The sequence below is a fragment of the Andrena cerasifolii genome, chromosome 7 (genome assembly GCF_050908995.1).
Source record: "Andrena cerasifolii isolate SP2316 chromosome 7, iyAndCera1_principal, whole genome shotgun sequence".
NCBI lineage: Eukaryota > Metazoa > Arthropoda > Insecta > Hymenoptera > Andrenidae > Andrena > Andrena cerasifolii.
In genome coordinates this window covers 16,291,475-16,306,195 of record NC_135124.1, presented here as the reverse complement: position 1 = coordinate 16,306,195, position 14,721 = coordinate 16,291,475, and the positions used below count along the sequence as shown (strand labels likewise).

Sequence of the window (14,721 nt, the reverse complement as noted above, 5' to 3'; positions counted from 1 at the left end):
CCAACCAGCGTCACCGGGAAAGATGTTGTCGACGCTGGTTGGCCGCGGCGTCACACACTTGGCGCTGGTTCGTCTCCAACCGTGGCGTTTCCCGCATGCATTGCCACCGCATCGCTCCTGTAGATGTTTCCCCCTCCATCAGCGTAGCTTAAGCCTGCCGATCCCTGCGTCGCTAGCATTTGCGTGTCCGTAAACTGATCAGATTTTCAAAAGGCTTTTTCAAGCAACAAATAAAAAATTTTGTTGCTAAAAAAGGTTGCAAAATGACCCCTGAAGCATCTAGGAAAGACTTGTATCCTCAGTTTCTCAATAAAGAAATAAATAAACAAATTCGTATGTTGTTGAACATAACCTCCTTTTCAACGAATCGAACTATCGTGGAAAAGGAACAAATTATCAATTTTCTACAATTAATTTATGTACTTTAGAGTCGCATCTCAAAGCATAAACCCTCCGCTACAATTCTACATAATATTTCTGATTATTTAGTTCATAATTAATTAGTTACAGGCAATTTATTCCATAAGCTTATTCTCTGTGTCATTATTGATCTTTATATTCTTGCGTAATTTATGCGACTTTTGCCGCTTATTAATAGAATTCTGAAGTTGCATCTCATAATACAATCCCGTGGCAACATTTAACAATCATTTTCACATACAATTTGGGCGGTATTCTCAGTCGCTACTTATTCTTATAGCGTATTCGGGCGGTCGCACTGGTGCGCACTGAGTGTGAATTTTAACCAATCGGAAGCGAAAAAGTTCGCACTCAGTGCCCACTATAGTGCGACTGTCCGAATACGCTATTAAGCAAATGCTTAAGCATTCGGCAACCTTTACTAGCTACTAGGTTAGTAGAATAAGTAGCGACTGAGAATACCGCCCTTTATTTACGATTTTAAAGATATTAGCAATTTTCAAATACCGATGCTGATTCTATAGTTTATTCATTTTATTCCTAGATGGATATAGAGTTTCTTCGTTCAAAATTGGCGATTAATATTCTTTTAAAACCACTCAATTAACAATAATAATTAATAATCGTCATTTCGGACCGAGTTACAGTGTTTCAATAAGCAATAGTGCGCTACGCTAGTTCCAGAAGATGACTTGGATTGGTTGTTTTTGATAGAGACGAACCTTATAGCTCTATAAGAATCAACCAATCCAAGTCATTTTCTGGAACTAGCGCAGAATCAGTGCGAGATACCGAATTCGCTATTAGTTTTGGTTTAAGTTCGCCACACTTGATATACCATGTCAGTGACTAAAAATGGCTAAAGGAAAGTGGCAGATGGATTGATCGAGGTGACATTTTAGGCCTAGCCCTGTATTTTCCTGAAAAAACAAACCTGCAACTACATTTTTAGTCATGTCGTACTTGAATCAGCCCGATTACGTGCGCTACGTGTGCAACTGTGGATCATTGAAGCCCATCTCAAAGATCTATTTCTGCAGACACTGCTCAAAAATTCGTTGCGGTTACTGCGTTTGTCAAGAGGTACTCACTTTACACCATTCGGTATTAATTAATGCCGTTTAATTGTTTCTGTAAGCGTGACGAATAGCCGAGTGTATAATTGTATTCATTACAATAGGTTGACTCGCACTACTGCCCTAATTGCATGGAGAATTTGCCATCAACAGAGGTTCGCCTTAAGAAAAACAAGTAAGTTTCTGATATGTCCTTTATTAAACTTCATACTAACTTCAGAAATACGTCAATAGATGTTCCAATTGCTTCGAGTGCCCTTGTTGTTTCCACACTCTGTCTACGAGAGCTGGACACGTACCTTTGCGAGTGGCACCGCCCGAAGGAGAAGACGTTAAAGATGTTAAGACAACACCAAAGAAAGTTTATTACTTATTCTGTTCGTTGTGCAGGTGGAGTTCTAGAGACGCTGGTATTTCGGATCAGTCTGTGGGTAGGTTTACATACTCGTTATATTAAATTAATGAGGCTACCGAGGTACTTAGAAGTACGCAGAAGAACAGGGGCGGCTTTAGCATACTTGGCATTCCCAGGCAAGATTATCATGGCGCCCCTCCAAGGGCACGAAAATCAATTAGCAGAATGGATATAAATAAATAAACGCATACAGCGGCGCCCGTACAAATTCGGCGCCCCGGGTGACCGCCTTGCCTGCCCCTCCCTTAAAGCCGGCCCTGCAGGAGAATATACTGACACTATTATTCTTCTCTTAGCAACCGGAGGCTGGCCTGAACAGGAAAACCCTTATATGACCCGTATTAATACTTTAATCGATTATCATAAAATATTAGCTTCTATAGAGAAGCAACAGATAGAGAAGAAGTTTCGACCAAAGTGCCCTTACATGCAAATGGTAAAGCGATTAAGGACTACTGATCTTCAAAAATTGATATGGAGTTACATAACGAATTTGCATTTTTCCGTTTCAGGCTCTGTTCAGTATGACATCTGCTATGGTTCGTAAACGTATTGGTCGGCCTGCAAAGCCTTCTTCTCAGTTACAGTGCGATCAGCCTCCACCAGCTGTTGCTAGCGAAGAGGTGGCGGAACTACCACCAGACATTTTCACCAGTCCGGTGGACATAACTAAGAGTAAGTAGTAGGGTGGTTCTTATTTTCGACTTTTGAATTTTCTGCGGGACATCCTCCAGAGTAGTTCCAAATAATTAAAAAAAAATCTTTGTAAAGTTTGAGCTCAATCGGATAACAGGAAAGGGTGCCCCTCGGCCCTTAAACATTTAAATCATTCTTTAACAGCTTGTGTAGTCGATTTTATATAGTATCCTCCAAGTTATTGAGTAAATCAAAGAATATGTCAAACAAAAGTTGTAGATCCGGACAAGGAGCATCTTTTATGTTCATCTTTACGAATTTCGGTTCCAAATTTTCAGGAAATATTCATGACATATCAAACACTAAAAATAAGATTTTTTTTTATCTTTTTCGCATATTTCGGTATATGCTCCCCCTTAAATGTTTAAAAAATAGTCCTCGAAAATAAAAATTCCATTTTTTTGTTCGCCTTCATAAATAAAAAGTGTTCTAGAAGCATTTAAACTTTCAAAATTTCAGGAGAAAAGTTTTTTCTTTTTAGCTTTTCGGACTTTTTTCGAAAACCGTTTGTCGCACGAGAAAAAAATAATAAAACATAAAGCATGCTTCTTGTCCGGATCTACAACTTTTGTTTGACATATTTTTTTATTTACTCAATAACTTGGAGGATATTATATAAAATCGACTTTGCGAGCTGTTAAAAAAATGATTTAAATGTTTAAGGGCCCAGGGGCACCTGTTCCCGTTATCCGATCGAGCTCAAACTTTACACAGATTTTTTTTTTAATTATTTGAAACTATTCTAGAGGGTGCCCCGAAAAAAATGTTGAAAAAATTTTTTACCAAGAGTAAATAAGAGTAAGTAGCTATCGAGCATCGATAAGTAACGCTCCAATTACTTAAAAATATTCAAACTTATTTCCAAACGCAGTCACCACATTGGAGCAAAGACTGCAGCATCCAGAAGTGCAAGCAGAGAAAGTGAACGAATTACGCCCGCAGCATAGGCAATTGTTAATTAAGAGGTCGCAACGGTGCAGGGTCTGTGAACATAGTCTCAGTAAACCAGATATCTATCCGCAATCAACAAAGTTTAAGATTCAGCTCGCTGCATTGTAAGTTCCTAACATGCTTCACGCATTCTTATAAGTATTTCGCTGCTGTAACACATTTCTGTTATAGTTACCATTTACCAGAGGTAAGGATAGTCACTTGCGAACCGCTTCGCCCAGGGAAGACGAGTGAATTGCTTTTGAAGTTTTGTAACCCAACGTTGCATCAAACTCAAGTGACATTGCTATCGTTGGACACACCAATGGACACACCTGAGACTGATAAAGCGAAAGAGACGGAAGAAAGTCAGAAAGAAACAGTGAAACAGGAAAGCATACAGCAGGTAAATACCTATGCTACAAAATATGTTAGACATTTCGAGAAGTCACATTCAATATCATTGTAATTATAGGAATCCGAGTCTCCTAGTTTGTTGCCTTCCATCGTACGGCAAGTGTTAATAGTAGAAGAAACCAAGCCCATTAAAATTAGCGCCAATGCAGATTTAGTTTTACCTCACAGCCCTCTAATTCTTCCACCTAGAGATGATACTGCTGAATATGATGATACAGGCGATACTTATAATCTGCAAGACGACCCTAAGTATGTGTCTCAGTGCCATTGTCTTTACGCATTATACTTATAATTGCTCCGTTACGTATTTAACAATTTTTTACTTTTATCAAGGCTTGTAGTCTGGCGAAAAGGAAACAAAGCAGTGATAAAGCTACTCATAACTCCGCACGAAGATTTACAAGCTGATGGAAGTCAATCAGTCATAATTGGATTCGTGATGCAGTACGGATATTTGAACACAATTACGACATTGGAGCATAAGGCGCCTAAAAAGTTGGATCTCAGAGTGAAATTGTATCTAACCGTGGGAAATATTGTTGGCTCTGCTTAATGCTCGATATTATAAAACGTTACTTGCTTACAGTATCATCAATACAATCACGTTTTATACATATTTCATAGAAATACCTTTGTACTTTTAATTCCAAGTTGTTCGTGTATATTATTTCTTTTTTATTTATACTAATTTTGTAATTAATCGTAAGCAATCAATGTACTAATGAATTTCGTCAATGTAATACTGATTAATAATGCAACGTGTAAGGTGGTGCTACAAATTGTACATATGAAAATATACGAAGAAAAGCATCGAAGTCGTGTCTTTCCATGTTATTTAACAATAACATATTTGTTTATTACGCAGACTATTACCTGTGCAGATCAGAAGAATATAATGATACAAATCTTTTTTTAAATATTTATTTGTGAAAGTTAATAAACCACGCACAGAACCATAAATTACAGTCTGCGTCCGCGACGACCACCCTTCCTGCGCGTAGAGTCAGATGGAATTGGTGTGACATCTTCGATACGTCCAATTTTCATACTAGAACGGGCAAGGGCACGTAGAGCGGACTGCGCTCCTGGGCCAGGTGTTTTCGTTTTGTTTCCCCCGGTGGCCCTTAACTTGATATGGAGCGCCGTGATGCCAAGGGATTTGCATTTCTCTGCCACGTCCTATTAGCGACAGAAGCACCGTTGATCTTTGATTGTTAATTTCGATGCTCGATAATCGAAGACAAGCATCTGATATAAAAATGTATTCTTCCGCATAAAGAAATGTGATTAATCGAGACACATTTCCAAATTAGAAAGAGAGTTGATGTACCACAAACATGAACGCACCTAAGATTATGGAGTACAGATCTAGGTGCTGCCTGAATGTGGATAGGCCGTGTAATATAGTTTCATTTATGAACTTACCTGAGCGGCAAGCATAGCAGCGTACGGAGAAGCTTCGTCACGATCTGCTTTGACTTTCATTCCACCAGTAACTCTGGCGATGGTTTCTCTGTAAGAAACAGGGGTGTGCAAAGTTGGGTGTAGGAAATATTATTAACATTGACAGTGAATTTTAAACGTACCTTCCAGACAGATCGGTCACGTGAACGAAAGTATCATTAAAGCTCGCGAAGATGTGGGCAACACCGAATACAACTTCACCCTCGCGAAGCTGGGGTCCAAGAGACACTTGGACCTCTTCCTTTTGTACCTTTCCCCTTTTCGGCGGCATTTCTACACAGAATATTACTTTATAGCTTTCTTAAACGTACGTTTCTGCGACAGCTTATGCTCCTCTTAATTCAACTGCTTATTCACTAGATATGGACCAACGTAAACTGTTCGGAATCAGTTTACGGTTATGTCTTGACAGTATTCACAATGCACAAAGCTGCGCGACGTGAAATTCATCCAATCGCATCCAGACTTAAAACGTATACGAGAGCGATATCCCAATTAAAGGTTGTATATATATGCCTCTTCTGTTTATTTAACATGATATTTTTATATAATACTGAGTCTTTCTTAAAGAATACCTGTAAATCGTGCCTACTGAATGCTCCCCCGATATAACACGGTCAAAGCAGGAAGTCTAAAGAAAGAGTTCTTCCGGCGCGTGGTGGTCGAGTTAGGTTTCGATAGTATCGAAAATCGAAATACAAGCGGGATTCAAATGCAATCGTCTTCTTACAATTTTACAATTTCTTTTCCATTCTTATTTCGAATTATTATTTCTTATAAATATTATGGTTTATAAGTAATCGCCTGACGATTATTTAAAGATTTAAAAATTATAGTTTGAGAATAATTACAGAGTGGGAAGTAAATTATGCAATATTTAAATACATCGGTAGAAAATTAATTTATTTTCGTATAGGCTTCATTACAATATAAATGAGGAATCTTTTCAGACAATTTACATTTTAATCGGAATCGTCTATAAAACAGATTTTTCCACGTGGCTGGTTTTGACTGGATGTACCGATGCAACTCTGTAGCGTATTTTGAGCTAGTTTCTTCGTTTGTTTTGCAACTCCAGACGATCGTGATATAGTCGTTACATCAAGAGGACTTGTTTCAGTCTCTTTCTTAGATTTACCACGAGCACCTCCTCGGGAACCTCTGCCTCTGCCTCTTCCTCTGCCTCTTGCAGCTTTCGCTGCCGGCGCTGCATCGCTTTGTTCATCTTCGTCACTACTAATGACATCGACGATATCTGTGCGCAATACACTTTTCGCAGCCTTTCTATTTTGCAACTGTGCATCATTGAATAACTCTTGTATCTACGAAATAATATACTTAGTACATGCAGTCACCTAATTTTCTTGACTTACATACCTCTAATTGATCTTCTTGATGTTTCTCCAGTCTTTGGTCCCGGAAGCTTTTGATTTCTTTGCTAATACTCTCATTACTAGTATCGACGTTACTATCTTCCAAATAAGAAATGGTTTTCTTCATCTGATGACTAAACATTAGAAATGAGAATTAACAAGTGCACGGTAATCCCACAGTAGCAAATTACAAACACTTTACTTCACTATATCCTTGAAAGCATCCGGGTCACCTCTGTTTATACATCGATTTAATGCTTCGTTTAAACCATTAACTGTTAATATCGATAGCTTGTCTTTATGCTCGTCCAAACTGAAGAGCATCTTTATTTGATCCTGCACGGTTTTTTTCCAATCTGCGTCCTAATAACGAGCTCGATAAATTTTTACATTCGAAGAGTAAAGAATAGAGCAAGCTTGCTAGGTTTCGGCTTACACTATCGTGGCAAAGAGCTTGCGCTATATCCTCCAAGTCGTCGTTAATACTTGACAAATCTAAATCCGATCTTTTGTACGAAGCTTTCACCTTACGAAATATGATCATGTCCATAGGATTCGCAACCTCGTCGCAATATTTCTGCGCCAATCTGAGGAGGATATTACTTGTAAATTAAACTCCAGCTACGCTTCGCGTTTGAAACAGAAATGCATCTTACTTAATTGTATCAAATACTTCAGCTGGTTTGGAATACAATATTCTGAGACGAATCAAGGGTTGAATAGGTTGTTTAGGATGAGACGTTAGTTGCAACGAAGCTTTAGGTATAAGTTTGTGCTCTATGTACTGATCAACGAAGTTGTACACATCCATGGTGGACGCATGACTCAAGCTAGTCGGTATATCCTCATCTTTTAGGATCAAATTATCGAAGACAAATGGCCTGACAGTCTTCAGTTTTAACTTCTTCATTTTGAATTTCGATCCAATTATGGACAAGACACCGACGTGCTTGGGTTTTGCTTCGCTTTCGGACAATGAAGTAGCGACAGAGCTACCTGTAACAGCAATTTTGAAATAAGATCGAATCTACTAATTTCATAGCGTGATAATATAAGAAAAGTAATATACCTGGTTGGGTAATAAAATATTCCGCATGTGGAACAAACTCTGGCATTATACGACATTCGTGCTCGTGGCCCCATACAATAAGATTGAGGAATTTTGGAAGACTATTCTCTGGAATGTGCCCGTACTCGCTGTGCTGTGCACGATTTTGGTGTAACACAAGTATATTAAAACAATCTGGTATTTCTGTCGGACGCAAGAAATCCACCTTTAAAGAACATCAATCCCATTATGAGAAAGAGACGAGCTTTGATATACCGAGTAAATACGTTTCCTGTAACTTCACCTTGTCATCTCTCAGTAATCGAGATAATCTTTGATTGTTTATGTAACTCAAACCATAAATGGCAATATGCGTCGAACCCTTCTTCAGTATTAAAGGAGGAATGACGACTTTAGTAAGGTCCATCCATTTTCCAAAGTAATTTATGAGACCACTTGTTGATAGCAAGTCCATTGATCCGGTAGCTCCGAAGCCTGCAATTTCATTATGATTATAAATAATTTAGACACTCGCTACATAAATGTGATACTTAAAAGGTAGATACTATATTTCTTACTTGGATCGTCATGGTTCCCATGAATGGAAAATACTGGCATACTGATATTTAGATTCGGATCTTCGTAGTTCACAGTTTTATAAGTGCAATGTTTGAATACGACTTCAGGGTCGCTTAAAAATTTAACTTTGATTTCCCTAGCGAAGAATAAAATACAATTTAAACAAGAACGACAGGAAAGGAATTGTGCTATTGATCGCAAATATTTATTTTACAAACCTCAGGCCTAAACAATATTTTCTTAACAGTTCTGTACATTTCAATAACACGGTTTGACTTGGTTTCGTATCGTGAAATAAATCTCCCCCGAGAAGTATAAAATCCACTTCGTTGCTTCTGGCATGTTGCAAGATTTCTTCGAACGCCACGAAACTATCGTCCAACTCATTGCCTTATATTTAATATAGATAGACGTTTATTATAAACATTACTTTACACGAAAAGAAGCGCTATCGAAATGATATATATAGACTACAGTTGTTTACGAGGAATGTTATTTGCTCGAGCAGGGCAATTAGTTACAAACATTGAATTTAAATGTTTCCATCTTTCTTCAAAGTGTTTCGTGCAGAATAAATCTTAACTGTACAATAACGAAGAAAATTTATTTATAATAATAAATGTGTCGTAGGAACCAACCCCTCTTTTTGTTATAATTGTAACCGAGATGAATATCGGTTGCAATTAGAATTTTAAACATGTCATCCGAATTGATATTTTCACTACCGTCCGCGTTAGTTGACATTTTATGTATCAAATATTTCTTGCAAATTCACAAAAGGCTAAACAATCTTGTGCCGCTGAGACAGTGAGGCGTTAAAATGCGTAAAACTCCGTTGCCAATTTATCTAACCAATCACAACCAAGCAAGTGGAGCAATATTAATAAAATATGTAGGAAAATATGCAATCATACATTAAAATGACGATTTGTAATTGTATAATAGACAATTAATTATACGGTAAAATTATATTTAATCCATTAGAAATGCGCGATATGGAGTAAGTCCGGCAACGCTGTTTAAATACGTTTTTAATGGACGCGAAATATTTTGTGCGAATAAGAATTATGATTGGTTGTAAACGTAAATACTGCTTGATATGAAAATATGAGAAAGTTTTCAATGGTGTCTGCATTAATTACTGTAGAAGTAAGAATTATAATTTTGCAGAAGGAGAACTGAATGGCTATTGCAGTAATTTGTGTAAAAATAATTTGAAACCCGCATGCGCGGAACCGCGCAATTTTATGCTCGGTATAGTGGCGACATCTGGTGAATATACGTGGGTGTTATACAGTTTCTATTAGGTGATGCTTGCAACGTGATTGATATGATTATTTATGACGCGATAAAAATAGTTTGCAGAAAAAATTGTTAATTAGAAGACCAACGCTGTGTAGTTGAAATGATTGTGATTCGTACCGAGGCACTGAAGATATTTCGGGGCCATTCAACATACAGGTAATTACTCGTCATACATGCAATTCTCTACAACCGCACTACGCGAATTTGAAATCAAAGAAAATACGAAATTCTAATTTCAAATGATATACCAATCTTTAATCAACATTCTGCAAGAATTTCTATATTCCTCCACTACTTCGCGTACAAGTATATCAAACTACTCTGCAAAACAAATACGCAGAATGTAAAAGATGTACAAAAATGCACAGAAATATTACAATTTCTATCACTACAATCGTAATTCATAGTTAAAACGAATTTAAAACAGAGCAGCCAAGAATTTCATATTTCACCGATTTCATTCAGCAATCCTAAATTCCCCAGTATCTCCTTCGACTATGAAACTTCCCATAATGAGACTACCAATACGAAGCAGAATATTCGTCGAGTAATTTCCTTAGTAAGAATTCCGTGATTCAATAAAAGGCGCGAAAGCGTCAGTAAGGATTGCCGAACTCTCGCGAGTGCGACCGGAGCGAGCCGAAGGGACGAGTGGTAGGGATCGCAAGGGCGGCGTTCCGATCGCCACCTGGCGGTCAGTCGGCAGTCGTAGCACTGATGTGCAGGAGTAGGTTTGCTCGCCATATTTGTTGTTGTCGTCGATGGGGTAGGCTAGCTGAAGTTCTCGGGCTGTGCAGTGGTAGTGCGTTATTCGGGCGTAAATCGTTGGAGCTGGTCGCGGTTCCGCACCGGGCTGAACGTTCGCGGAAGGTATCGCGGACACTGTGCGAGATGTCTCTTACATAAAATTGGTGGGGCACTGGTGGCTCAGCTGTCTACTCTGTTGTTGAGTGCGTCGTTCTATGTGTGCATGTGTGTATACATATAATACATGTTTGTTGTGTACTACTCCCCATTCTGTTCTGGTTCCGTGCTGTTCGCTCGGCGGTGCTAGTAGTAGCCCCGTAGTAGTAGTAGTTTGTAGACGAAGGAAGTAGGGGTGTGAAGTGCACCAGTGACGGAACGGGTAAACTCGTTAGAGAGGGTGAGGTAAGCAGGAAAAAGGGTTGGAATACACACGTACACGTACAGGGATGGCGGGATAGGTGGGAACAGTGAGATGTTCGAGGCAGTAGATGTTAGGAAGGATGGGGAAAGAGAGAGGGTTGGCTACGCTCCGCGGGGTCGGGGTCGTCGCACGTTCTTGACGTGGGTCTGTCGACCCGCCAAGGTCCTTGTGCCTCCGTCTCTCGCGTCACTGATATATACGCTCTTGTCCCTCTTTCCAACTTCACTTCCTTATAACTCGAACCTAACCTAACCGAGTTCTCTCTAACCTAATCGCACGCTGCTCGTTTGACGTTCATAATCACGGCTGGACAATACAAACATTCGACCTTCTACCGAATTTCCGCGTCGCGTCTTTGCCTTTCATTTCTTTCTTTTTACCGACGCTTCGCGGACCCTTGCGAAGTTATACGAGATGAAAGAGACGTTTCTTCTCTGTTAGTGAAAAAAATCAATACGCATCTTCAAACATCGAAGCGTCGCGAATCAGCTGTTTCTGCTCCGACTTGCGTTTCGAAAAGCTTTGCTACTTATCGAGTACGCGCGAAGATCTTGCTATTTACGAATCGGTTTAATATTTTTCTTATCATACTTTCACTGTGATATCTGAAATTAAGTTTCCATGGAAAATTTGTATCTCGATCTACAGTTATTCCGTGTTTTAAGTCTCGTTCATATCTGATCTAATTATAATAGATACCGTTGTACTTGGAGCATAAAAACCGTTTCATTCGCGCTTCTCGATTCGCAGTGCCACTTAAAGGTGTTTTCGTGTAGTAAGCAAAACTGGACAACAGAATTCGAAAGTGAAAGGTGACCTTCTTGCGGCATCGCGGGCCCAAGCATAACGGCGTCGATGATAAACAGTGTTCGAAGACGTAGTAACTCTACAAGTCCAGCAGACAATATTCTTTTTATTCGTTCGCCCCATTTATTTCCCCGTCCTTGTTTCTTTTAAACTGAATGAGTAACGTGGGTAGAGCTAGACGAGGCGGGCGAATTTCTCTCGGATAAAGGGCGATCGGTTAGCGATTGCGGTGTGGGGCGTTGATGTGATGTTGCGTGCACCGTTTCGAGGAGCAATTAAAAGTGCCGGGTGTCTCCGATGGCAGGAGGTGCAATTGAGAGGAAATATCGGGCGCCGTGTTGGCGGTGGTAAAACGGTGGTTAGAGGTGTACGCTTGGATTTACCAATTACCCAGCCATGGTTTCAAATCAGAGTTCAATCAACAAATTTCACAGCTCTCTAGCCATTAAAAGTGTCCCGAATATATACATGGAGTGTTTTCCATTACATGTCCAGCATACTCTTACTCTTCACAATACAAACTGATTATTCAGCGGTACACGATCACACATGACATCCCTTTAAATTACCCCGAACCCCTAGATCAGCGTTTCCCAATTGGTGTTCCACGAAATGTTTGAATCTTTAACGATTCCTCTAAATTTCAGTGGGTGTGTAAGGGTTCCGTGGCAAAATTTAATTAGGAAACGCTGCCTCAGACAATCTCTCGCCCAACTGGTCAAATACTTTAACCCTCGAGCAGCCGATCGTAAAATGCCCCGCGACAAGCCGATGTCGGGTCATATCTGACCTGTACCGGAATATTTGTTGTATCCGCTTCAGAACTATATACTTTGTAGATACTGAACATCATCTAATAGCGCTAATATCGAAAGGGAGAATTATGTTATATTCGCTCCTGCACTTAACCGTAACCGTGGGTCACTCTTGACTCATCACCGGCTGGGCGAGGGTTGCAGTTTGCGAAAACTATCACCATATCCCTTTAACTAGGCTAGACGCAGCAATTATTGCTAGAGTCCCTATTACTGCCACTCGATTTATTTTACTTAATAAAAATATAAAGAATAGTGTACAAAAAGTAAAAAAAAAAAATTAAAACCGACTTGAAAAAAAAAATAAAAAAAGCACTAAAAAAGTACAAAATAATTTCTCCCCTGATTTAATCTATGACTTTCATATTTTTTAAGTCGGCCCCAGATTTACACAGTGCAAATGATGAGGCACCGACTTAAAAAATATGAGAGTCGCAGATTAAATCTGGAATTAAATTGTTTTTTACTTTTTAGTGCTTTTTTTTTTTTTCAAGTCGGTAATTTTTAAAAAAAATTTTTTGTCTTTTTATGCTGAAGAGATATGCGTGTACGTACAATGACGTACATAAAATAATAATAATTAGGTGACAATAGTCTTTATTATTAACCAGAACTGGCAAAATATTGGGCCATTGTTGACGCAGTGCAGGATGGGACCATCTGGGCATCGCCCTCTTTCGAATAAAAAAAAGATCATCAGAATCGGTCCATATGCTGAGGACTTATGCGGGGACAAACATAAAAAAAAATACATACGGGTCGAATCTATAGCTTCCTCCTTTTTGAAGTCGGTTAAAAATTATTAAATTGGGACTGCTCTTCTTATTATTACTCTACACTGTTCTTTATACGTTACGTTTTTTTTAATAGGGACCCTTGCAGTATTTAGGGCATCTACCCTACTTCAACCACTCCATAACTATAATTCTGCCCTACTACCCCATACCTACACAAAATCATTGAAACATTCCTCTAGAGCCGTCCTTAAATCACGTAAGGGTAATTTCGCGATTTCTTACCTCCTCCCTTCCCCGGTATAAAAATTCTTAAGATTTTATACCTCAGCCCCCTCCCCGTTCCTTACGTAATGTATTTTACACAGCATTTCATCAGTTATTAGAATTCTTTTAAAGGTTGATATAATTCATTCGTATTAAAAATTACATTAAAAAAATATCACCTAAAACACTACCTGAATCCCTCCCTCACCTTGCCTTCTCAGATAACGTAAGAAATTCGCGACGCTCTTCCCCCAAAAGAGCCTTACGCAATTTAAGGACGACCCCTAGGGCATGCCCGCTCCTCGCAGCGGAAATGACCCCCCGAAAGTAATATCGCGAATTCGGCTTGTCCTACAGGTGGTGGCGATCCGAGGGGAACAGGGCGAGTGAAGGGTTCGCGCGCGGTCGTAGGGTGGCTCGGCTGTTGAGGGACGGCGACGTTGTCGTCGCTTTGTGATTATCGTGGTGGGGCCGTCGTCGGAGCACGGTGGTCGTGTGTCGGGGGCGCAGTGGCCCCGTATTGTCGCGCGTGCCGATTCGTACGACAATTAAAACTGGCGGGCAACCTGGCTCGGTGTCCCGTGGCGGTGGGCGGCAGAGGTGGCGGTGGAGGAAGACGCGGCGGGGGTGGCGGGGGCGGGAGTGGGGGCGTCGGTGGTTCCAGCGGCGGGGCTAGAGGCTCCGGACCGGATGCCGCGTCCGCCGGACCCGGGGAGGACCACGCCGCCGATCCAGCTGGTGCACAGATAATCGAGTGGGAGGAGGCTGATCGTTACTCGTTCGAGGACTCGGACCGCTTCGAGGAGGACTCCCTGTGCAGCTGGAGCAGCGTGTCGGAGTCGTTCTGCAACAACTGGAGAGGATGGCGACGACCCAGCCCCGGATTCACCACCACCAAGAAGACCGCGGAAGGTGAGCGTGCTCAAATGTTGCTCCTCTCACTGCCGCTATATGCTTTCGGCCACGCTCGGCGTGGCAGGCTTCAACGCCTTAACTGAAATGCCCCCTGTACAGTTCACCTCAATTCGAGATAGTTGTTAGTTTTTCGTATAAACCTATGTAAAACTTAGTAATAACAATCTAGAGATATACGGTGTTATTTTGTATAAACTACAACTATTATGCTTTACTTTTACAAAGTTGTTGGTTGTTAGTGTTATTTTTTGTTGAGTTACACCACAAAATGTGGTCCAATTCAAAATGGAAT

The 14,721-nt window shown here is 40.2% G+C and overlaps 4 protein-coding genes across 4 annotated transcripts in view; 2 read left to right on the top strand and 2 right to left on the bottom strand.

The window, feature by feature from the left end:
- The first annotated feature begins 1,246 nt into the window (after nucleotides 1-1,246).
- Nucleotides 1,247-4,873, top strand: Dctn4-p62 (dynactin subunit 4). Its single transcript, XM_076816293.1, has 9 exons — nucleotides 1,247-1,503; nucleotides 1,601-1,671; nucleotides 1,731-1,927; nucleotides 2,208-2,347; nucleotides 2,424-2,586; nucleotides 3,479-3,662; nucleotides 3,730-3,943; nucleotides 4,013-4,203; nucleotides 4,288-4,873. Exons 1-9 carry the CDS (start codon nucleotides 1,375-1,377, stop codon nucleotides 4,505-4,507), a joined length of 1,509 nt encoding a protein of 502 aa, XP_076672408.1. The 5' UTR covers nucleotides 1,247-1,374; the 3' UTR covers nucleotides 4,508-4,873.
- On the bottom strand, nucleotides 4,771-6,127 carry Rps14 (ribosomal protein S14). The gene is made up of 4 exons (XM_076816333.1): nucleotides 5,994-6,127; nucleotides 5,541-5,691; nucleotides 5,380-5,467; nucleotides 4,771-5,133 (listed from the first exon to the last, which is right to left on the bottom strand). Exons 2-4 carry the CDS (start codon nucleotides 5,687-5,689, stop codon nucleotides 4,915-4,917), a joined length of 456 nt encoding a protein of 151 aa, XP_076672448.1. The 5' UTR covers nucleotides 5,690-5,691; nucleotides 5,994-6,127; the 3' UTR covers nucleotides 4,771-4,914.
- Nucleotides 6,128-6,294: 167 nt separating this feature from the next.
- Nucleotides 6,295-9,584, bottom strand: Mre11 (double strand break repair nuclease mre11). The gene is made up of 10 exons (XM_076816281.1): nucleotides 9,057-9,584; nucleotides 8,637-8,808; nucleotides 8,418-8,554; nucleotides 8,144-8,334; nucleotides 7,861-8,065; nucleotides 7,448-7,787; nucleotides 7,228-7,378; nucleotides 6,994-7,154; nucleotides 6,796-6,925; nucleotides 6,295-6,740 (listed from the first exon to the last, which is right to left on the bottom strand). The coding sequence occupies exons 1-10, from the start codon at nucleotides 9,160-9,162 to the stop codon at nucleotides 6,381-6,383; spliced, it is 1,953 nt and encodes a 650-aa protein (XP_076672396.1). The 5' UTR covers nucleotides 9,163-9,584; the 3' UTR covers nucleotides 6,295-6,380.
- A 4,221-nt stretch (nucleotides 9,585-13,805) lies between these two features.
- Dora (zinc finger SWIM domain-containing dorado) overlaps nucleotides 13,806-14,721 on the top strand; it is a 79,280-nt gene continuing 78,364 nt past the window's right edge. The window contains exons 1-2 of the mRNA XM_076816178.1: nucleotides 13,806-13,896; nucleotides 13,944-14,426. Coding sequence (XP_076672293.1) covers nucleotides 13,806-13,896; nucleotides 13,944-14,426 — 574 coding nt within the window. The remainder of the gene's footprint in view (nucleotides 13,897-13,943; nucleotides 14,427-14,721) is intronic.